General features: G+C 37.1%; 1 protein-coding gene across 1 annotated transcript in view; it reads right to left on the bottom strand.

Moving 5' to 3' along the window:
• Positions 1–23,998, bottom strand: part of Ufl1 (UFM1 specific ligase 1) — a 430,347-nt gene that overhangs the window by 97,615 nt on the left and 308,734 nt on the right. Inside the window, exon 12 of the mRNA XM_090408990.1 lies at positions 21,022–21,185. Coding sequence (XP_090265116.1) covers positions 21,022–21,185 — 164 coding nt within the window. The remainder of the gene's footprint in view (positions 1–21,021; positions 21,186–23,998) is intronic.

Genomic DNA, 23,998 nt, shown 5'->3' with positions numbered 1-23,998 from the left:
ATTTATGGAATAAGAGAGAAATTAGTTAAAACACTAAATTAGATATATACAAGACAGTGTTCAAACTAATTTTAACTTATGGATCTGATAGCTGCATCAGAAGCAAAACACTTGACCAAAGACTAAATACTGCAGATATGAGAGTCATGAGAAAGATTAGGGACATGAATAGATGGCATCAATGACAAGATCATATTAAAAACGAGGATATTAATAAAGAACTTGGCATTGTCTGCATTCAATAATGCGTTAGCAGAGCTAATCTCAGGTGGTATGGTCACTTAAACAGAATGGGAGAGAATAGATTAACAAAACCAATGTTCTCTGCCAGGTTGGCAGGAAAAAGGCTCAGAGGAAGACCAAGATATAGGTGGATTGATATGGTAAAAAATGCCTTAGAAGATAGAAGTATAAGGTCTGGTGATATTGGAATCTTGACAGGTAACAGACTGATTTGGAGGAAAATTGTAGATTAGAAGTTAGTAATGATGTAAATTTTTCATATGGTACTATCATATCCTGTATATCCCTTTGAGGGTACATGGCAGGAATTTGATGATGACAAATTTGGCATGAAAATCAACAATAAAAACACCAAAATTGTGAAAATAGGCAGGAGCATAGAAAACTTCAGCTACATTCTGAATGGAGATCCTATAGAATAAGTAAAATATTTTAGCTATTTAGGCATAGCTTTTATTGAAGATGGGAGGTTAAATCTAAAAATAGACAACAGAATGAGCAAAACTATATAGTAAATAGCCAGCTGAATAAATTTATATGGAATAAGAGAGAAATTAGCCCCAAACTAGCAGTATAGAAGATAGTGCTCAAACCAGTTTTAACTTACAGATCTGAGAGTTGGGTTAGAAATAAAGCACTTGATCAAAGACTAGAGACCACAGATATGAGGGTTCTGAGAAAAATTAGGGATGTAAACAATTGGTATGAATGGCAGAATCATTAAAAATGAAATTAGAAAGAAACTTGACAATATTAACATGCAAGAATGTGTCAGGATGCCAAGAAAGAGACCCAGAGGAAGACCAAGGTCTAGTTGGATTGGGAAGAGCAAAATGTTAGATGTGACAATATTGGAGTGCTCAAATAATAGATTGATTTGGAGGAAAATTGTTGATAGGAAATCAATAATAATGTAAACTTAATCATACAGTTTAATGTAACTTAATATAATCATGTGACTTAATAATGTAATTAAGCAAGGCTTAATTACAATAGAGGGAGAAAAAATGGAAATCGTCAAAAGCTATGATTTATTAAGAAAGACAGAAAGCAAACTGATTCATTTGAATTATGGGTGTGGAAGAATAATGATAAAATGCTCCTTGGAGGCAATGATAGCTAAACAGAAGTTGATGTACTTTGGTCATATTATGAGAGCAGATGAATCATTGGAGAAGGCAGTTATGTTGGGAAGATTGAGGGAATGAGAAGATGATTAAGACCAAAAAGAGTTGGACAGCAAGCATAAAATAACTTACCAACTTGAACTTATAACTACTGAAAGAAAGGATAAGAGGCTGAGTGGAATGAAGAGCCTTGTTCACAGGATCACCAAGAGATAAAAATGACTGTATAGCACATAACCACAATCATGTAGTTCTGTCATAGTAACCTGAACACCCCTTGAGGGTACATATCAGTAAATTGATAATGATAATTAATTCATATTGTGAACTGTTAAAATGAGCTTAGGACAACACTATATTACAAATGCACATATACTTAAGGGATAAAGGTATGGTTGGTTGATTTATTGGTGCAAGTACAGCTATAGCAAAGGTTATAGCAGTATACAAGGTCAAAGGTTAGAGCAATACATAAATAGTCAAAGAAAAATTAATAAATAATGTGTGTGTACAAAATTTAAGCAATGCATTATCTACATATAAATAAAAGTTGCAGCAATACACAAGGTTAAAGGTTATAGTGTCACATAAATAGTCAAAGACAAACTAGGAAACAATATGCATCTAAAAAAACCAAGTCAAGCAATGCAATATCTAAATATAAATAAAATTTCAGCAGTACATAAACAGTCCAAGATAAATTAGTAAATATGTATGTACAAAAATTAAGTTACACAAAGCTGTACCTATAGTCCAATGTAACTGGTAATTAATTTACGGAATTAACAACGCATATAAAGTAAATTAATTAAAGATAACTTTAATGAATCACTTCTATATTTCGACAATGTCACATTGTCATCTTCAGGAACATAAAGATATGGTATGTGCACTACAGGAACTAACAAAGCAAATGAGGAAGAAATTAAGACACTAATTTTGTTCCTAAAGTCCGAATGGTGCCCTCTTGTGGGCTAATTTGGTAGTCTTGGCCGTTGGGCTGAAGTTCTCATAATGAAAGTCTCCCAAATTTGGGGCAGTTTCATGCACCCAAATTTGTTGAGGTTAGGAACGTTTTTTAGAGCTGCTGAAGATTCTTTGAATAATCTTTCGTATTTAAACTTGCTGCGATGGATTATTTTTGTCATCCAAGCCAAGTTTCCTCCCGATATCTCAGTCCTATTTCAGTTCACAATGAACTCAGGCTATTTCGTTTGGCAAGGAAAGTTCTACAAACAGATAGAGGGGACAGCCATGGGTTCACCACTTTCCCCACCCTTGGCCAATTTCTTTATGGAGACATTTGAAGAAAAAGCCTTAAACTCCGCCCCACAAAAACCCACTATTTGGCTTCGTTATGTGGATGATGTGTTTGCTATTTGGCCACATGGCTCAGACTCACTCCACTCCTTCCTAACACACTTAAACAACCAACATCCCAGAGTCCAGTTCACCTTAGAAAAAGAGGAAAACAACACCCTCCCCTTCCTAGACACTTTAATCACCCGCCAGCTTGATGGATCTTTGGTTTTCTCTGTTTACAGAAAACCCACCCACACTGGCAGATACATTCACCAGCAATCCCACCACCCCCCTCACAACAATATGGGGTGATAAAAACACTATATAACAGGCCAAAATTAATCTGCTCAGATGACAAGGCCCTGACTATGGAACTAAACCACATCCTCAACACTTTCTTAGCCAATGGCTATAACCCCCAAAAAATCCAAAAAATACTAAAACCTGAAAACCACAACCCCCCTCCCCCCCTCAACAATAAAGACTACACCAAGTCTATCACTATCCCCTACATCCAGGGCACCTCTGAAAAAATAACTAATATCCTCAAGAAATATGACCTTACTTCCTGTTACAGACCATATAAAAAGTTGGCATCCCTTATCCGCTCTACCAAAGACCAACCACTTCCCCTAGACCTACCTGGTATATACCAGGTCCCTTGCAGCTGCAAATTGTCCTACTTTGGCCAAACAGGCAGAACAACAAATATCAGGATTTCAGAACACCAAGACTACATCTGGTTTCACCAGTACAGCCGCTCTGGGCTGGCAGACCATGCCTTAGATACCCACCATAAAATTCGTTGGAAGAAGACAAAAATAATCCATCGCAGCAAGTTTAAATACGAAAGATTATTCAAAGAATCTTCAGCAGCTCTAAAAAACGTTCCTAACCTCAACAAATTTGGGTGCATGAAACTGCCCCAAATTTGGGAGACTTTCATTAAGAGAACTTCAGCCCAACGGCCAAGACTACCAAATTAGCCCGCAAGAGGGCACCATTAGGACTTTAGGAACAAAATTAGTGTCTTAATTTCTTCCTCATTTGCTTTGTTAGTTCCTGTAGTGCACATACCATATCTTTATGTTCCTGAAGATGACAATGTGACATTGTCGAAATATAGAAGTGATTCATTAAAGTTATCTTTAATTAATTTACTTTATATGCGTTGTTAATTCCGTAAATTAATTACCAGTTATGTCTAACCAACGTATAAGTCTTACCACTAGAATTATAGTCCAATGTGTTTGTACAAATTAATTCTTTGTAAAGGTTGAAAACATCATGCAACCTGTCTGAGTCTGATAACATCTGCCTGTGTGTGTGTATATATATATATATGACTTGGCTAGATAAGTAAAGTAAAAATTTCATTCCCCTCCCATGTAAAGTGTTGGCATTCCACCAGAATATGACAAATAGTAAAACACATACTGAATTTTTCACACACAGGCAGATGGGTTATCAGTCCTCAGTAAATAAGAATGTGAGAAATGACTGCGACCTATGCAGAACCCAGCAAGAACGACTTCCTCTCTTCTCTTTCTATATTGACTAGAATGCAAGGCTTTTAAATTAATTAATTTGTTTTGTTAATGCTTCCTGCCATGATGCCTGTCATTGGGCAAGTAGCTTTGACTTAGAAACTGTTGTAGTCTGTATATGGTATTGTCAAACAGTACAATGGAGAAAGTATGAGGTGATCTAGCAGCTGCAGTCTCATTTCTCTGAATTCCAATGTAGCTGGGAATCCAGCACAACCGAACATCAAAATTAAGGATTTTCATTTTGTACAACAGGTGTAACACCTTACACAGCATTGGATGTGGATTATACACAGGAGAGGAGATAGCCGTAAAGAGCTCAAAGAGTGTATCAATTACACACACTTCTCATAGCAGTTTTCTTTTATATGAACAAGTGTAGGGTGAATGCCATATGCAATGTCATTGCATATGGCATATATAATTGCTGCAATCAGGTGGGATCTGGTTGGAGATAGTAAAGTCAGGAAACACAGCAGCACAGCTAACAGTTCTTGAGCCATCAGTACAGATGGGTGCTCTGTGTGCATTAAACAATTGCAGATAGACAGATGATGGAATATGCGACTTCTGTAGTTGACAAAGTGAGAGGTTGCAAGATAGAAAACCTGCCATGTAGGCATCAATGTTGTCACAACATTAATGCCTAAAGCCTGCAAAAGCGTCTTTAACATGCATACCAAAAGAACATACGGTAGTCTGACGTGTTTGATATTGAGCTTCCAAATGTAAAAGAGACAAGTCCATGTCAGATGATTTGGAAGAGACTTTATCTTTAGGGCATAATTAAGATACCTTTAAGTGATAAAACCAGTTTTGCTTCAACATAAAGACTTTGGGTGATGAATGAAAGGCACCAGTAGGTATCCGTATACCCTGATAATGAATGGGATCCAACCATTGCAGGTTATTCTGCCTTCCAGAATCAAAGACTCGAGACCCATAATCCAGCTTTGAATGTATAAGCACATGATAAAGACGGCATAATGAAGACTGATCGGCACCCCAATTCAGTAGAGGATAGAGTGCAAAGGAGATTCAATGTATTCTTTCACTTTTCTCTTAATTAACGAATGTATGCAAAGAATGCAGATTTCTTTCAAAGACGAGTCCCGAGAACTTGGTCTCTTTTGATACTGGAATAATAGTTTGTCCCATTCTTAATTCAGGATCTGGTGAAGCGTGTTTTCATGTTTTCAACAGACACTTTTTTCTGTTGAAACCCTGAAACTATTAATAAGAGTCATAGAGAAACAAGCTGAAATTGCCCTTCAATTACCTTCATGTCATGAGAATGACAGTAAATTTTGAAGTTATCAACATATAGAGCATTGTCAGTGACTGAGTTAACTTAGATAGCAGAAAAGTGTCACACTTAAGACAGAGCCTTGGGGAACCCTGTGTTCTTGATGATATGGCCAAGATAGCATTCTTCCTGCTCTGGCTTGGAAAGTTTGCCTAGATAGAAAGTTTATAATAAATACAGTAAGGTGTCCTCTGAAACCTAGGTTATAGAAGTCTTTTAATATGCCATATCTCCAGGCTGTGTCATAAGCTTTTTCTATGCCAACCAAAACTGAAACCAGATACTCTTGCTTCAGGAATGCAACTCTTATAAAAGTTTCTAAATAAACCAAATGGTCTAAAGTTGAACGATGTCCATGAAATCCACATTGTGTATTGAAGAAAAGATAGTTGTTTTCTAAATACCAGAGAAGTCTGGCATTAAACATTTCCTCTAATATCTTACAAAGACAGCTGGTCAGAGCAATAGGTCGATAATTATTTGCTTGTGTTGGATCCCTTCCTGGTTTTGGGATAGCAATGACAACTGACTTTATGCTAAAAATCTGGAAAAACTTCCTCTGCAAGTATTCTGTTGCATATTAGGAGGAGTGAGAGAGAGAGAGAGAGAGAGAGTTATGGGAATGAGAGAAGAAGAGAGAATAGGAACAATAATAGAGAAGAGGGAATGAGAGAGAGTTATGGGAATGGTAGAAGAAGAAGAGAGTTCAGGAACAATATAAGAGAGGGAATGAGAGAGAGATGGGAGTGATAGAAGAGGAGAGAATGGGAACAGTAGAAGAGAGGGAATGAGAGAGAGTTGTATGAATGATAGAAGAGGTGAGAATAGGATAAGTGGAAGCGAGGGAATGAGTGTCAGATATAGGAATGATAGAAGAGGAAAGAATGGAGAGAAAGTGTTACAGGAGAGAGAGTGAGGGATGCATGTGATCAATCGAGGAATAGGGTGGTAACAGGTGTAATGTATGGGGACTCAATGATCCGTGGTGTTCAAGATAGGATGAGTGAGGAGTGTTTGCCAGGAGGAACAACAGAAAGTGTGGCTATGGCAATTAAGAGAGGTGAAAGGGTGGATGAGATGATTGTGATGGTAGGAACAAATGACTTGAGGGGTAATGTAAGTAGGGCAGCGAGAGATATGAGATTCTTGCTTGAGGGTATACGAAAGAAGACACAGAGAGGAAAGATAGTGTGTGTGTGTTGCCTAGGTATGATAGTGACGAGCTGAGCAGAAGAGCGGTGATATTGAATGGCATAATAGCGAGAATATTTCAGAAAAGAGGATTGGAATATGTGGATGCTTGCAGTACGTTTGAGAACAGAGGGGAATTGTATGTGAGAGACCGCTTGAATTTGAATGAGGAAGGACGTAGGCATCTGGAGAGATTGCTGTTTTGAACGAGTCAGTGTGTCCCAGTGTGGATAGTAGCAGGGGTGGCCTCTTGTGGGAATGGGTACTTGGGAAAAGGGGGACGACATCAGGTAATGCTGAGTCTAGGGGAGTCTAGAGGGGATAATGCTGGGTATAGAAACAATTTTTATGCATTATACTAATGCCAGGAGTATTCGAAATAAGGGAGAGGAAATGGTGGCACTGATAGCATCAGCCTGGCCAAAGATTATTGGGATCACCGAGACATGGTTGACAGAAGAGGATATAATAACAGGAATAGAAGTTTCAGGGTAAAGCATTTTTCGGCAGGATAGGAAGAGAAAATGTGGTGGTGGAGTAGTACTGCTTATGATAAGTGACGACCTATGTCCTCTAAGAGTGGAGGCTTTGGAAGGCTGTGACACTAATCATTTTGAAAGCATATGGTATGAGGTGGGCAAGACAGGATATTTAGTGGGGTGTTGCTACAGACCAAGGAGCACAGAGGTTGATGACCAGGTTATGTTGAGACAGTTGAACATGGCAAGTGTAAGAAAATGATTGTTATGGGAGATTTTAACTACAGCAATATAAATTGGGGAGAGGAAGATGCATGTAGCAATAAGGGAATGGAATTTCTAGAATTCTTGAGGGACAAATGTCTTAGGCAACATGTAACAGAGGGAATAAGAGGTTCAAAAGTTTTGGATTTGGTTATAGCATCAGAAGAGTTGATAATAACTGAGATGACATCTCTCCCACCAATTGGAGAGAGTGACCATATGGTTTTGACTTGGAAAATGAATAGACATGCAGGGGTATCAAAGAGACAGGAAAGTATGTGGAATTATAAAGCAGGTGATTATATATAGTCTTAGACGTCAACTTGGAGAAGTTTCGTGGAGGGAGGAATTGGAAGGCCAGGATATTATTAGTGCTTGGGAAATTGTGAAGGAATATTTGTTAGCAGCGATGGCAAGCTGTATTCCACGAGTGAAGAAGAGGACACTATTTGGAGTAAAGTGAATGATAAACAATATTAAACAGCAACTGCATGCGAAAAAGAGGCTATGGAAGAGATATAAGGAGACAGGTGAAGAGAAGATGCACGAAGATTAAGAGACACAGGCCAGGAGAGTGACTAGTATGGTAAGGAAGGTAAAACTGGAATATGAGAAAAGACTGGCCATAGTTTCAAGGGAAATCCTAGGGAATTTTTTTAGCTATGTGGCCAGTAGGAGGAGAAATGACTGTGGAAGAATGACATTGTGGGATAAAAATGGGAATAGAGTGACTGATGCAGAGGACATAGTGGAATTGTTCAATGAACACTTTATTGGAGTATTTCATCCTGGAGGAGTCAATTTGAATACTAGAGGGATAGGGCAGGTTTGAGGAGCAGGAGGGGAGTGCATTCCAAATACTGAGTACTCTGGATGTCAGTAAATCTGTGATGAACTGGATGGTATTTCGCCATGAGTTTTGAGAGAATGTGCTAGGGAACTGACAGTGCCGTTGACCTGGTTTTCAATGAAAGTCTGGCTGTGGGAAAGGTGCCCATGGAATGGAAGGAAGGTATGACAGTGCCATTGCATAAGAGAAGTAGCAGACTGGAAGTATCTAATTATAGGCCAATTTGTGTGTCATCAGTAGTTGTTAAGATCTTGGAGAAGTTAGTGAGGGACCGTATACAGCATTAGGCAGATGAGGGTAATGTTATCTGTGTGAGTCAACATGGATTTGTTAAGGGGCACTCTTGTTTTAGCAATATCCTTTTATAATAAAGTTACAAGAGCATTAGATGAGGAAAAGGCATATAGTGCCATTTTCCTAGACTTAGCAAAGGCATCTGACAGGGTGTCACATGATAAGCTGATATTCAAGTTGCAGCACATGGGTCTGGATGTCAGATTGGTCAACTGGATTCAGGATTGGCTCTCTGATAGGTATCAGAGAGTTGCATATGGTGGAGCAATATGAAGGTGGCAGAAGGTTACAAGTGGGGTTCCACAGGACTCCGTACTGGGACCTATATTGTTTAACCTTTATATCAATGACATTGTCCGTGGATTGCAAGGGGAATATTCAGTTGTTTGCGGATGATGCGAAGCTGGGAAGGGTTATTAGTAATAGTGCTGATGTGGTAGCCCTGTAAGAGGATTTGATTAAGCTAGATAGATGGGACAATGAATGGGGGGTGTCAGTTTAATGCAGCAAAATAAAATATAAGGTCTTGTGGTTTGGGACACATCGATGGGACGCTGCATACTTTATGGGAGGAGTTAAACTGGAGGAAGTAGAGGAGACAAGAGATCTGGGGTTGATGATTGATAGAAACCTGAAATTTAGAGGACATATTGCAAAAGTAGTGAAGGTAACACATAGGATTGCTGCAATAATGAGAAGGACACTGAACTGCAGAGATAAAAAGGGTTATCATTCCGTTGTATAAGACTCTGATCAGACCACACTTAGGCTATTGTTCTTAGATCTGGTCCCCAGGATTTGAAGGGGATAAATTAACTGTGGAAAGGGTACAAAGGCAGATAACAAAGATGGTGTCAGGACTGTACAATGTTAGTTATGAGGATTGGCTGAGGGAGTGTGGACTGCAGAGTTTGGTGGATAGAAGAAGGAGGGGTGATATGATTGAGACTTTTAAACTGTTGAGAGGTGGTTACAGGGTTGACATTGAGGAGTTCTTTCGCTTGGTTGAACAGCGGGAGTGACAAGGGGCCATCCCTGGAAGTTATGAAAGGAAACTGTGAGAAAGAAGGTGAGGAGTGGTTTCTTTGCATAGAGGGTGGTTGAACCATGGAATGCATTGCCTGATAGAGTGGTGAAAGTGAGAACGGTCAATGCGTTTAAGGAGTGGTATGATAGACTTGTGTTTTCTAGGAGGGACCTCCCTCAATGAGTCTTGATAGACTTGTGTTTCTTAGAAAGGATCTCCCCCATTGAGTCTTTTTGTTCTTATTATTATTCAGGCCATGGAAGCCTGAATAATAATAATAAAATTAAGAGAAGATCCATAGAAAATGATGGTAAGTATTTTATCATTTCATAATGGATGCCATCAGGTACTTCTGTACTAGGATGAGACTGTAAAAGAGCTCTTTTTAGTTCCTCTTAACATCCATGTGTTAAGGCTTAAGTGCTGGGAGGATATCATGTTGTTGGTTTAATGGAATATTTACAGCACTAGGAAAGAATTAAAAACTAATTTTAATGCTTCCAATATTTCATCTCAGTCACTGACACACACACACACACACACAAAAAGACAGCACAATACTAAATGAAATACGTGGGTAACTCTAAAGTCCAATCTAGGGGACATACCTTCTATAGGCATTTGCAGATGACCTAGAATATAAAGTGGGACCTCTGACAATTATTGTTTCTCAAATTTTGGGAAGTTTTATACATACATATTTATTTAAATTTGGTTAATTTCTGAGTGCCACTGCAGATTCTAAAAACTGTCTTTGTTTTTTAAATCTGGCAAATTTAAATTTACTATGGTGGAACATGGTTGTTTTCCTCCAGGAGGAACTGTGAGTTGCATCCAAATACATGGTATTCAAGGCCAGTCAGGATCTGCATGAAATCTACGATGTAAGAGTTTGAAAAGAAGAACTAAACCTTGGAGATTCAGTGGCCAACCCTGAAGAAAAAAACATTGGTTGATTAAGACAGAGAAGCATGTGGTGAGGTTCTCAGCAAGGAAAGAAAAAACAGGATTCCATAGTGGACTCGGGAAATTAAACAGGCAGTCAAAGTAAGATCAAAGATTATCAAAAGTTCCTGGCAAGTATAAGTCAGCTTGTGCTTTTAGAAATACAGAGGAAAATGTAAGAAAGAGAAGTTATGTATAAAACTAGGTATGCACTATGTGTAAAACCAGCTAAACAAAAGTCATGGGAACACAGAAAATGTTCATAAAATAAATATCAGGAAGGGGAAAAATTTCTGGAGGCTGTTGAAAAGACTAAGCAATACAGAAAAGGGTTTTGTAAAAGGAATCTGGCATGATCAAAGTAATGAAAGCCGAAGATAAAGATATTCTAGATATGTGAAGTAATTACTTTGAAAGAATACTAAATGAAACAAACATTAAAAGCATGTAGTAGAAAACACTCCACATGAATGTAATCAGGAATACATGTCAATATTTGAAGCAGAAAACCATCAAAAGCATGAAATGTTGAAAGGCAGCTGGAGTAGATGACGTTTAATAAAAAATGCTGAAATATGGAGCCATAAAAGTTTTACAGTGGCTACATTGCATAATTCAGAGGCCTGGTCAGAGGGTCATATCCAGATGATTGGATTAGAGCTCTCATAGTATCCATCTATAAAAAAAAAAGGAAATAAAACTGAATGTAAGAATTACAGAGGTATTTCTCTATTGTCTTCCTGGTATGATTTATGAAAATATACTCAAGAGACAGTTAAGAAAAAATTGTGGACAGAAGCTTGAAGAACAAGTTGAATTAAGATCAAAAAGAGATTTGTCAGGATCAGATTTTCATCACTTAAAAGAGAAACAGTTGAGAAATTCTGGGAATATAACAAGGATATGTATTTTAATTTTTGAAGATCTGGAAAAGAGAAAAGCTGTTCAAAACACTACATATATATATGGTGTAAACAGGACATTATATCAAGCAGTACTCAATCTATATTTGAGTTGTAAGTCATCAGTTAGAATTGAAGAAGATCAGGAAGATGGTTTGATGTTAAATCAAGTGTGAAACAAGGATGCACATTATTTCCATTGTCATTTATCATTAGCATGGACCCCATTATGAAGGACAGTGATACTAAATCTGATATCAAAATTGGAGATCTTAATCTCAGATCTTTACTTTTTGTACATGATATTATACTAAATAAACCGGTTTGCAGGATTCCCTGACTGAATTAAATAACTGCTGGGATAAATCTGGTATAAAAATCAGCAATAAAAAGACAATGAAAATAGCCAGAAACATTGAAAACATTAACTACCTTCTGAATGGAGAACCTATAGAACAAATAAAACATATTTCAACTATTTAGGCACAATTTTTAATGAAGATGGCAAATAATAATATTTGCCACATTCATTAGAGTCAAACCCATAGAATCAGATCCCATAGAGTCAAAGACTCATCTAGGAGATCCTTTTGTCATACAGAGCTCATCATACCACACCTTAAACACACTCGAATTCTCTGCAGACACCACTCTCTCAGGCAAGGCATTCCTATCATTCACAACTCTGCATGCAAAAAACCTGCTTCTCACTCCCCTGCTCACACCCCCCTTATACAGCTTCCAGGAATGTCCTCTGGTTCTCCCCTGATCTCCCACCATTTGCTGTAAAACTTCTCCAACATTGATCTTATAACAACCCCTTACTAACTTGTAGGTCTCTATCATATTACCCCTCTTCCTCCTATCCACTAGACTCTGTGAATTGCACAGAAACTATCTTAGTAAGTCATCTCTAGACCCTTTTCCAACATCTCACCATATTGGTCACCTGGTGACCAATATGGTGGGGAGCCAATTGAATAAATTTATATGGAATAAGAGAGAATTTTGTCAAAACAATAAAGTAGTGGTATACAAGACAATGTTCAAACTAATTTTAAATTATGAATCTGAGATCTGAGTTAGATGCAGAACACTTGAACAAAGACTGGAGACCACAGATGCGAGAGTCCTGAGAAAGATTATGGGAGTGAATAGATGGCATCAATGGCAATATCATATTAAAAATGAGGATATCAGGAAAGAACTTGACTAGCATTCACGATGTGCAAGCACAGCTAACCTCAACTGGTATAGTCACTTAAACAGAATGGGAAAAGAAAAAAGTTAGCAAAACTAGTGTTCATTGTCAGGATGGCAGAAAGCCAAGATTTAGATAGATTGATACAGTAAAAAAGTACCTTAGAAGAGGAAAATATAAGATCTAATAATAATGAAGTCTTGACTGATAACATATTAATTTGGAGGAAAATTGTCAATAGGATGCTAGTAATGATGTAACATTTTCATGCAGCATATCATAATATCCTGTACAATTATTGTTCAATCTGTATATTAATGATACCAGGTAGGATCTAACATCAGAGATGCTACTGATATACAGCACTAACAATTTGAATAGGCTGAAATTTGGGCAAATGAAAGTGAAACTTTACACTTTAAATGTAAAGTTATGCACTTTGGCATGATTACAGTTCCAGTGGCATAATATATTAGTGGGGTTATGCTACAAGAAACCGAGGAAGCAAGGGATCTTGGCATATTGGTGGATAGGAATTTGAAGTTCAAAGATCACATAGCAAAAGTTGCAAATACAACCCAGAGGATAATTACAATGTTGAAGTGAACCTAGACATCTAAGGATAAGGAAGTCATTTTGTCTCTTTATAAGGCTTTGATAAGACTATAGATTATTGTGTGCAGATTTGGTCTTCTAGGTTCCAAGGGGATACAGAAGCTGTGGAAAGGGTGCAAAGAAAAGTTACAAAGATTATATCCAGATTATGGGATTTAGATTATGAGGACAGACTGCGAGTATGTGGATTGCAGATTCTGGATGGGTGTTACAGGATATCATCTGATAAAATTTTTTGTTATATGAAAAGTAGGGAGAGAACACTGGGGCATCCATGGAAGTTAAATTTATTTGCAGTCAAGAAAGGAGTAAGAGATAGGTTTTTCTCCCAGAGAGCAATGAGTAAGTGGAACAGTTTGCCTTCAGGGGTAGTGAGTGCATCTAGTGTGAATGAATTTAAGGGAACGTATGGCAGCTGGTTTGGATGATTTATAGTCTCCCTCGATGAGGCTTTGACTCCCTGGAGGTCTCAGATGATAACACCAAGCTGGCATGACTTAGCCTCCGCTTCCCTCATGAGCTCCGAAGACAAAGCATCGTTGAAACATCTCACACCCTTGATCCTATCCCATCATATCCTTCTCTTTCCCATAAAATTCCTATCTTTCACCTCCCTCCCAAAAAATTCTCTGCCCATCCTAATTAAAAAAACTTGGGGTTTTTAAAAGTTTGCATATTCTTGCCTCACCAATAATTCTCCCACATCTCTCCATCTTCACATTTCACCCCCCCCCCTCCCTTCCTTTCAGTTATATTTCAACAGCAGATGAATGTATATCACCTTACGCTGGATGCTGCTGAATAAGGAGACAATCAGCAACATCCTACAAAGGTATGTCTGAATTATCCTTCCTATATATTCTTCATATATATCTGTCTATAAAACATCAGTAATGCCCTAAAAATTGAGTAAAAAGACATCATAAAAAAGGGTACTCCTAAACAAAAATAGGCTAAATGGCCATAAAAAAAAAAATATTTTGAAAGATTTCTAAATTATTTTTGTGTCTCCCTGCCATGAAACGTAAACCTTTAGTAGAATAGTAATGTGGGTTGGTTAACCATTTAAAAAAAAAAATTTTTTTTTTTGTGTTTTTAACATAGTCTAGAACACCCTGCACCAGAAATCAAATATGAAACTTTTTCAAGCCACTTCACATCTTTAATAAGTGGAAAGGTAATCTCACACTAGGCAATGAAATTCATCTACTCCCATGAAATAATCACAAAGAATCTCACTGATGATAGGTTACAAACTTCTAAAACCTGTTGGTTGGACAGCAGGCATGTTAATGACTCGGGCAACTATGTTGACAATGCAAGAAGTGACAGAACAGTAGTAGAAAATATTCAAGAGTAATTGCAGTCAGAAATACATATCTATACTTGAAGAAATATTGATATCAATAAGAAAAAAAGAAGCTATCAAAAAGGAAATAGTTTTGATGGATGATATTCAACTATAAATGCTGAAATATAGAGATATAAAAGTTTCATACCATTGCACAGAAAAGCTTGTCAGAAGGAAAAATTCCAACTGATTGGAGTTGCATGCTCATACTACCCACCTATAAAAATGAAAATAAAACTAAATGTGAGAATTACAGGACAATTTCTCTAGAGAGTATTCCAAGTAAAATTAATACAAACCTCCTTGAGAAGAAGATAAGAAAAATTGTGGAAGAGAGAACCTGGAGAAGAACAGCTATATATGCAGGCCAAATACAGGTTGTCTGGATCATTCACTTTAAAAAAAATTGTTGAGAAATTATGAGAGCATAAGAATGATCTTTATTCAAGTTTTGTAGATGTGGACAATGCATATGACAAGGAAGAACCAAGTGAAAAGCTGTTACAAGTATATGCTAAAAGTATATGGTGGGACATCATATTGAGTAATATATAATATATATTTGAATTGTAACTCTAAAAAGAGATATAAAAAGATGGTTTGATGTAAAATCAGATAGAAAAGAGTGCACACTATCTCTGTTATTCACCATCTATATTTATCATATCATGAAGGAAAGTGGCATTAAACCTGATATCAAAATTTGAGATATTAATCCATCTCTTTACTTTATATTCAGATTATGTTATGCTTCTAAATAACCAAGTACAACTCAAAAAGATTCCTTAATGCCAGCCTGGTTGGTCGAGTGGTTAGCATATCTGCTCTCCAGCCAAAAGGCTGCAGGTTCAAATCCCACCGTGGGAATAGATGTCTGTGAAAATACTAGTGGTGGGTAGTGGACGGCAGATGGCGTTGGTGTAGATGTTGCGGTTGGTGGATGATGGGTGGTTGAGGTTGAGTGGTGGAGGCAGATAGTTGTAGAGTAGGTGCCCTCCCTCGATGAGTCCTTGGACTCCCTGGAGGTGTCTAATAATGAAATCTGAAAAAAAAAAAAAAAAAAAAATGGTCACAAAAGGATCAATTATGGCTTGAGAGTTTTGCCACTGACACCCCAAGGTTTAGTTCTCGTTTTCAAATTTTTCCATAAAGCTGAACTATAAACTCAAAGCAAAGACTGCTCTACTTTGATTATTTTTTTAATAAAAACTTTCATACGTATTTTTCACTTCAATATGATATTCATTTTTATCCTATTCAAAAGTAAATGGTGATCACTTCCTATTTCAAATCCTCTCTCTCTCTCTCTCTGCATGTGTGCACACACATACACACTTAGTATCCTGAACCAGCATGAAGACATCACTATCAGCAATACTACAGTAAATATATTCCTTATTTCTTGTGTTTTCTCTCTCCATGTGGATGTCATTAATACCATCTATTATCTGCATACCACCTATAGAAAATTATATATCCTAAACGAAAAAGAACAAATTATTACAATTGGTGTTGAAAGTTTATTTTTCACTTGGTTAGAGTATAATAAAATTAGTTTAATCCTTTATCCAAGTGTGAGCAAACAAAGTTTGCGCCTGAAGTATCTTCAGGACTAGGGTAAGGTGATACCACACCAGGGCAACTCATTGCAAAGGTGGAGAGAGCTACCAACACTCCCATCTCAGTATCTCCCATAATGCAAAACACATCTCCTTGCGGATATGTCTAATGTTATGCATTAAGGGAAGGCCACTACCCAGACTAGTTTCGACCTTTATTGAGGTCTCTTCAGTGGGAGCCAGGCCCTAGTGGAAATACCAGGCAGAAGCATTCGCAGGTCATCTCTACCTATAGGAGTTGCCAAATGGTGTGCAACCCTTTTTTAATAAATTACTCTGGATTTAGAGAAGGTTGTTGAAAGTTTATTTTTCACTTGGTTAGAGTATAATAAAATTAGTTTAATCCTTTATCCAAGTGTGAGCAAACAAAGTTTGCGCCTGAAGTATCTTCAGGACTAGGGTAAGGTGATACCACACCAGGGCAACTCATTGCAAAGGTGGAGAGAGCTACCAACACTCCCATCTCAGTATCTCCCATAATGCAAAACACATCTCCTTGCGGATATGTCTAATGTTATGCATTAAGGGAAGGCCACTACCCAGACTAGTTTCGACCTTTATTGAGGTCTCTTCAGTGGGAGCCAGGCCCTAGTGGAAATACCAGGCAGAAGCATTCGCAGGTCATCTCTACCTATAGGAGTTGCCAAATGGTGTGCAACCCTTTTTTAATAAATTACTCTGGATTTAGAGAAGGTTGTTGAAAGTTTATTTTTCACTTGGTTAGAGTATAATAAAATTAGTTTAATCCTTTATCCAAGTGTGAGCAAACAAAGTTTGCGCCTGAAGTATCTTCAGGACTAGGGTAAGGTGATACCACACCAGGGCAACTCATTGCAAAGGTGGAGAGAGCTACCAACACTCCCATCTCAGTATCTCCCATAATGCAAAACACATCTCCTTGCGGATATGTCTAATGTTATGCATTAAGGGAAGGCCACTACCCAGACTAGTTTCAACCTTTATTGAGGTCTCTTCAGTGGGAGCCAGGCCCTAGTGGAAATACCAGGCAGAAGCATTCGCAGGTCATCTCTACCTATAGGAGTTGCCAAATGGTGTGCAACCCTTTTTTAATAAATTACTCTGGATTTAGAGAAGGTTGTTGAAAGTTTATTTTTCACTTGGTTAGAGTATAATAAAATTAGTTTAATCCTTTATCCAAGTGTGAGCAAACAAAGTTTGCGCCTGAAGTATCTTCAGGACTAGGGTAAGGTGATACCACACCAGGGCAACTCATTGCAAAGGTGGAGAGAGCTACCAACACTCCCATCTCAGTATCTCCCATAATGCAAAACACATCTCCTTGCGGATATGTCTAATGTTATGCATTAAGGGAAGGCCACTACCCAGACTAGTTTCGACCTTTATTGAGGTCTCTTCAGTGGGAGCCAGGCCCTAGTGGAAATACCAGGCAGAAGCATTCGCAGGTCATCTCTACCTATAGGAGTTGCCAAATGGTATGCAACCCTTTTTTAATAAATTACTCTGGATTTAGAGAAGGTTGTTGAAAGTTTATTTTTCACTTATTATAGCCCTGGTGTGGTATCACCTTACCCTAGTCCTGAAGATACTTCAGGCGCAAACTTTGTTTGCTCACACTTGGATAAAGGATTAAACTAATTTTATTATACTCTAACCAAGTGAAAAATAAACTTTCAACAACCTTCTCTAAATCCAGAGTAATTTATTAAAAAAGGGTTGCACACCATTTGGCAACTCCTATAGGTAGAGATGACCTGCGAATGCTTCTGCCTGGTATTTCCACTAGGGCCTGGCTCCCACTGAAGAGACCTCAATAAAGGTCGAAACTAGTCTGGGTAGTGGCCTTCCCTTAATGCATAACATTAGACATATCCGCAAGGAGATGTGTTTTGCATTATGGGAGATACTGAGATGGGAGTGTTGGTAGCTCTCTCCACCTTTGCAATGAGTTGCCCTGGTGTGGTATCACCTTACCCTAGTCCTGAAGATACTTCAGGCGCAAACTTTGTTTGCTCACACTTGGATAAAGGATTAAACTAATTTTATTATATTACAATTGGTCTTTCTGGTGGTTATATCAGTTGCTTTAATATAATTTTTGTCCTAGGTGTTTATCAGAACTTTTCAGCCCTCATCTCGTATATAAAATAGCAATAATTCAAATATACAATATCAAAATAGACTGTAATGGAATTTACATACATTTTATAAGTTATTATTATTTTTTTATTATTATTATTATTATTACGGGTATCTCCATGGAGTCAGTAGACTCATCGCGGGAGACCCAAACTAGCAAAACAATATCTGTCATATCTCTTCTTGAATTCATTTACAGACGAAGAGCTCACAACTAAGTCAGGCAATGAATTCCACTCATTCACCACCCTCCAGGCAAAAAACCTTGTTCTGACACCTTTGTTAACCACACTCTTCTTTAATTTCCAGAGATGACCTCTTGTTCTTCCATCACTATCACACAGCTGAAACATTTCCCCTGCATCAATCCTATAAAAACCTTTTAGTAATTTGAATGTTTATATCACATCCCCTCTTCTTCGCCTATAGTAAAAAGTTGAACACGTTTTTACTTAAAATGTGCTCATTAGTAATAAACTAATATTTCTGTCCTTGTGAAAACATCTACAATATTAATAATGTATATCGCTAAAGCTACACATACACACACACACACAAAACACACATGCACACTTGTTTTGAAACATCTTGTATTTTAAGCAAAATATTATTTTCAAATTTTAAGCTGTTATTATTATTTTTTTTTAAAATGATATGTAATTACAGTGCATGTGAAGTAAGCAAATCTTATTTATCTTATCCTGAGTGAATAAGTGTCTGAGTGTATTCCAAAAGTGAAAAGGTTAAACAGGGTACAGGAATGGATGAATGAAGAGATTAAGCATGAAATATAGAAGAAGGCACTGTGGAGGCAACACAAGATGAATGTTTGTAATAATAAGTTGCATGAAGGATACAAAGAGCAGGCCAGGAAGGTGGTGACTGGTTAGTAAACATAGAGCTAAATAAATCATAGTGAGTTCTTTCGATGTGTGAAAAGCAGGAAGGAAAAAAAAAAAAGACTGTGGAAGGATGATGCTAGTTGATGGTAATGGCTGATTAGCAAAACAGAGGATATAGTTGAAGTATTCAATGATCAGTTTATTTCATTCTCATGAAAGCAACATCATGAGAAGAGGGTATAGCTGAGGAGGAAGCAATGCTGAATGAGCATTAAGCATATGAGGAATTAAGTAAACTTCATGTTAATAAAGCAGTAGGACATCACAATATTATCACCACATCTTGAAGAAATGGTCTATCATATTAATGGCACCTTTGGCACACACACCTGATTAACATGAATTTGGCAACATGGCAAGTCCCAAAGGAATGGAAGAAAGATTGTTCCACTTCACAATGATGGTGATAAGACTGAGGCTACAAATCATAGGCTAATCTGGAATTTAGAAATGGACTGATAATAGCAATATTCTTTATGGTGGCAAGCATGGATTTGTTAGTGGGAGGTCATGTTTTAGCAATCTGCTTAGATATTACAAGGTGACAAATTCACTTGATAAAGGAGATGCATATACAGTAGTGTACATGGATTTTTCAAAGGCCACTTTTGAAAGACTGCCATCTGACAAGCTAATATTAAATTGAAATAGATGGGACCAAATAACAAACTAGTCAGTTGGAGCTGACTAATAGTCACATAGGTATCAACAGGCTGTGTATGAAGAAGTGGCATCCCAAAAGAGGAATGTCACTGTGAAGTGCCACAGGGATCTTTTTTTTTTGGGGGGGGGGGATTATTGTTTATCTTGTACCTTAATGACATTGGAACAAGCTTAATTGGAGATGTGCACTGTTCACTGATGATGCAAAGTTGGGAAGAGTTACGAGAAGTAGAGCAGACATTGCATTGTAGGAGGATCTGAATAAACTATGTCAGTAGGCTGATGAGTGGAGCTCTTAGTTTAATATTGCAAACTGCAAGGTCTTGAAATTTGGTAAGCAAGTTTGGTATGCAGAGTATACAATTAATGGAGAAAATTTGAAGGAAGTGGAAGAGATGTGAAATCTGGGAATGATAGTGGACAGACTTGAAGGTTAGAGGTTACACTGCTAAAACTGTAAGGACATCACAACAGATTATGGCAATAATGAGGAGCACATCAACATGCAGAAACAAAGAGGTTATGGTTCCTTTGTATAAAGCTTTGATCAGGTCACACATGGTCACCTGGTTTTTAAGGGGACAAAGATATATTGGAGAGGGCCCAGGGAAGGTTTAGTAAGTCTGTGTCACATACGAGGAGAGATTGAAGGAATGCAACTTACAGAGCCTTGGGGACAGAAGAGAGAATATGACTGAGACAATTAAGTTGGTGAGGGGTTGTTACCAGATTAATGTTGAGGAGATTTTTCATCAAATAGAGAGAGAGATAGAGAGAGTAAGAGAGGAAAGGGGAGAACTAGAGGCATTCCTGGAAGCTGTATAAGGAGGTTGTTGAGGCATGGGAGTGAAGTGCATGATGAAAGGGTGGTAAGTGCAGAAACTGCGAATGAGTTTAAGGCACCGTTCAATGATCTTTTTGAGATCATTGAACAGTGCCTTAAATGAGAGAGTATGGACCTGCCGTGATGAGTCCTTCGACTCCATGAAGGTCAGATGTTAAGAATAATAATGATGACAGTAATAAAAGTTAAACAAAGTAAGACTAAAATTTAATTTAAAAAAAAAAAACACACCTTGAAAAAGTTTTATTCCTTTCTCAAACAAGTGTATGTGATTAAGCAGTGTATTGAGTTTTTCTTGCAGTTCTGCATGAGCCTTCCTGCGGGCACTTCCAGAAGCAGCTGTTGAAGCCAAGAAAACAGATTTTGCCATTTCCTGATACTTCTTTGTCAGAGGCCTAAAAATTAATTTTTATCTGTAAAACATAACTTAATAAGATATCTTTAAGATATTAGGTTATTTAAAGGTGATAATTAAAAAACAAAGTGGAATTTATTACTTAAAATAATGAAACACAAATGTAATGACCTAAAATAAACAGTAAGTCACTCAAAAATATCATTGTTATCAAATTCCTGATATATACACTCAAGACATGAAAAATTTACATCATTGCTAACTTCCTATCTACAATTTTCCTCCAAATCAGTCTGTTACCTGTCAAGATTCCAATATCACCAGACCTCATATTTCTTCTTCTAAGGCACTTTTTACTGTATCAATCCAACTATATCTTGGTCTTCCTCTGGGTCTTTTTCTGCCAACCTGGCAGGGAACACTTGTTTTGCTAATCTTTCCTATCTCATTCTGTTTAAGTGACCATACCACCTAAGATTAGCTCTGCTAACACATTCCTGAATGCTGACAATGCCAAGTTCTTTCCTAATATCCTTGTTTTTAATATGATATTGCCATTGATGCCATCTGTTCATGACCCTAATCTTTCTCAGGACTCTCATATCTGCAGTCTCTTTGTGAAGTGTTTTACTTCTACCCCAGCTCTCAGATCCATAAGTTAAAATTGGTTTAAACACTGTCTTGTATACAGCTAATTTAGTGTTTTGGGTAATTTCTTTCTTATTCCATATAAATTTATTCACTTGACTTCCTACCATACCAGCATTGTTGATTCTGTTGTCTATTTCCATATTTAACTTACCCATCTTCACTAAAAATTGTGCCTAAGGAGCTGAAATGTTTTACTTGTTCTATAAGTTCTCCATTCAAAATGCAGTTGACATTTTCAATGTTTCTCCTATTTTCATTGTCTTTGTCTTTTTAATGCTGACCTTATCTATTACAACAGTTATTCAATTTAGTCAGAGAATCTTGCAGACTTGTAGCAGATTTATTTAGAAGTATAACATCATCCACATAAAGCAAAGAGCTGAGATTACACCTCCAATTTTGATATCAGGTTTAATACTGGATATCCTTGTCTGACACCAGATTTAGCATTAAAGCATCTTCCTGTACTTCCTTCAATTCTAACTGCTGACTAGCAACTCAAATAAAGACTAAGTATTGCTTGATGTAATAATGCCCCATTAACACCATATAACTGTAGCATTTGGAATAGCTTCGCTCTTGGCACCTTGTCATTTGCCATTTCCAGATCGACAAAACTTAAATAAAGATCTTTGTTATATTTCCACGATTTCTCAACTATCTGTCGTAAAGTGAAAATCTGATCGTGACAGCCTCTATTTGGTCTGAATCCAGCTTGTTCTTCACCAAGCTTCCTTTCCACAATCCTTCTCTACCAAGTGTACTTGTATAAATCTTACCAGGAACACTCAGTAGGGAAATACCTCTGTAATTCTCACATTCAGTTTTATTTTCCTTTTTACATATGGGTACTATGAGAGCCCTACTCCAGTCATCTGGAATTCGTCCCTCTGTCCAGGCCTTCTGAACTATGCAGTGCAGCCACCGAAAGACTTTTTTACCTCAATACTTGAGCATTTCTAGTTGAATATCATCTACTCTTGCTGCCTTTCCACATTCAGGCTTTTGATGATTTTTTCTACTTCAAGTATGGATATGTATTCCTGACTGCATGCCTGGTCAGTGCTTTTCACCACTGTGTTGTCATCACTGCTTGTTTCATTGAGCAATTTTGTAAAATTCTTTTACAAAGAATTTTATAACTGCACGATACTCATCCTTTCTTTTAGTGTTACAGTGATCAGCATTCATTTAAAGATTTTATGGAATTTATAACAGTGTTAAAAAACTTTTTTTATTATCCTGATGTTTCGATCTTCATATCAAGATCATCATCTGGAGCATATATGAATACACAAGACAAACTGAGTTACATTATTAACTGTAAGCTAGAGAAACAATGATTTGATCACGTTATTCTATTGGCATGACCTCTAGTGGAAAAAAAAAAAATTTATAAATTACATTAAGCTAAATTCTATTTATGATGACAGGATTAAACATTCTTTCTTACAGATGGTTTTCTTTCAGAAACAATGCTGTCCTATTTTTAGTATTACAATTGTTATTTAAGATACTGGATTTTCAAAAGTTCTGTTTATAGTTGTTCTTAGTGAGGAAGGTTTCGTGGGTCGAATATATACCTTCCATATATTTGGGATTTTAAGACCATCATTACTGTTCAGATTGGGGTGGTTGGTAAATGATGGTGATGATGATCCAGATGATGATCCAGATGATGCTCCAGATGATGATCTTGATATGAAGATCGAAATGTCGGGATAATAAAAAAGTTTTTTTAACACAGTTGTAAATTCCATAAAATTTTTAAATGAATGCACGATACTCAATTTTCCATTTCAAGGGATACAGATAAACTTTTGCTTCCTGTATAAAACAAACTACTTGATAGAATGACTTGCAATTTCACACTGATGCTTATGACAGATGTACCAACTTAGAAAAGAAAATCTGTTGCAGATAGTGTTGTCACCTATGGTCGACGCTGAGAACTTTTCCGACCACCCTCGTAATAAGTCTGTTTTCATATTTTAGGAGAGGAAAACATCAGGACAATTATTTTTTATACACAAATTAAAAGCATCAAGTGAAAAAAAATTTGTTTTGAAGCAAAGATAATTCTCAATGATTATGGTATTATGTCCTAATCCCATCAATAAATTTTTGCACCAAATATTATTATTATTATTCGTGACACCTCCAAGGAGTCCGAAGGCTCATCGCGGGAGGATACTTACTATT

The sequence above is a fragment of the Typopeltis vanoorti genome, chromosome 19, assembly GCF_054136105.1.
Source record: "Typopeltis vanoorti isolate ZY-2024b chromosome 19, IOZ_Tvanoo_1.0, whole genome shotgun sequence".
Classification (NCBI taxonomy): Eukaryota; Metazoa; Arthropoda; class Arachnida; order Uropygi; family Thelyphonidae; genus Typopeltis; species Typopeltis vanoorti.
This window is presented reverse-complemented; position numbering and strand designations above follow the sequence as displayed.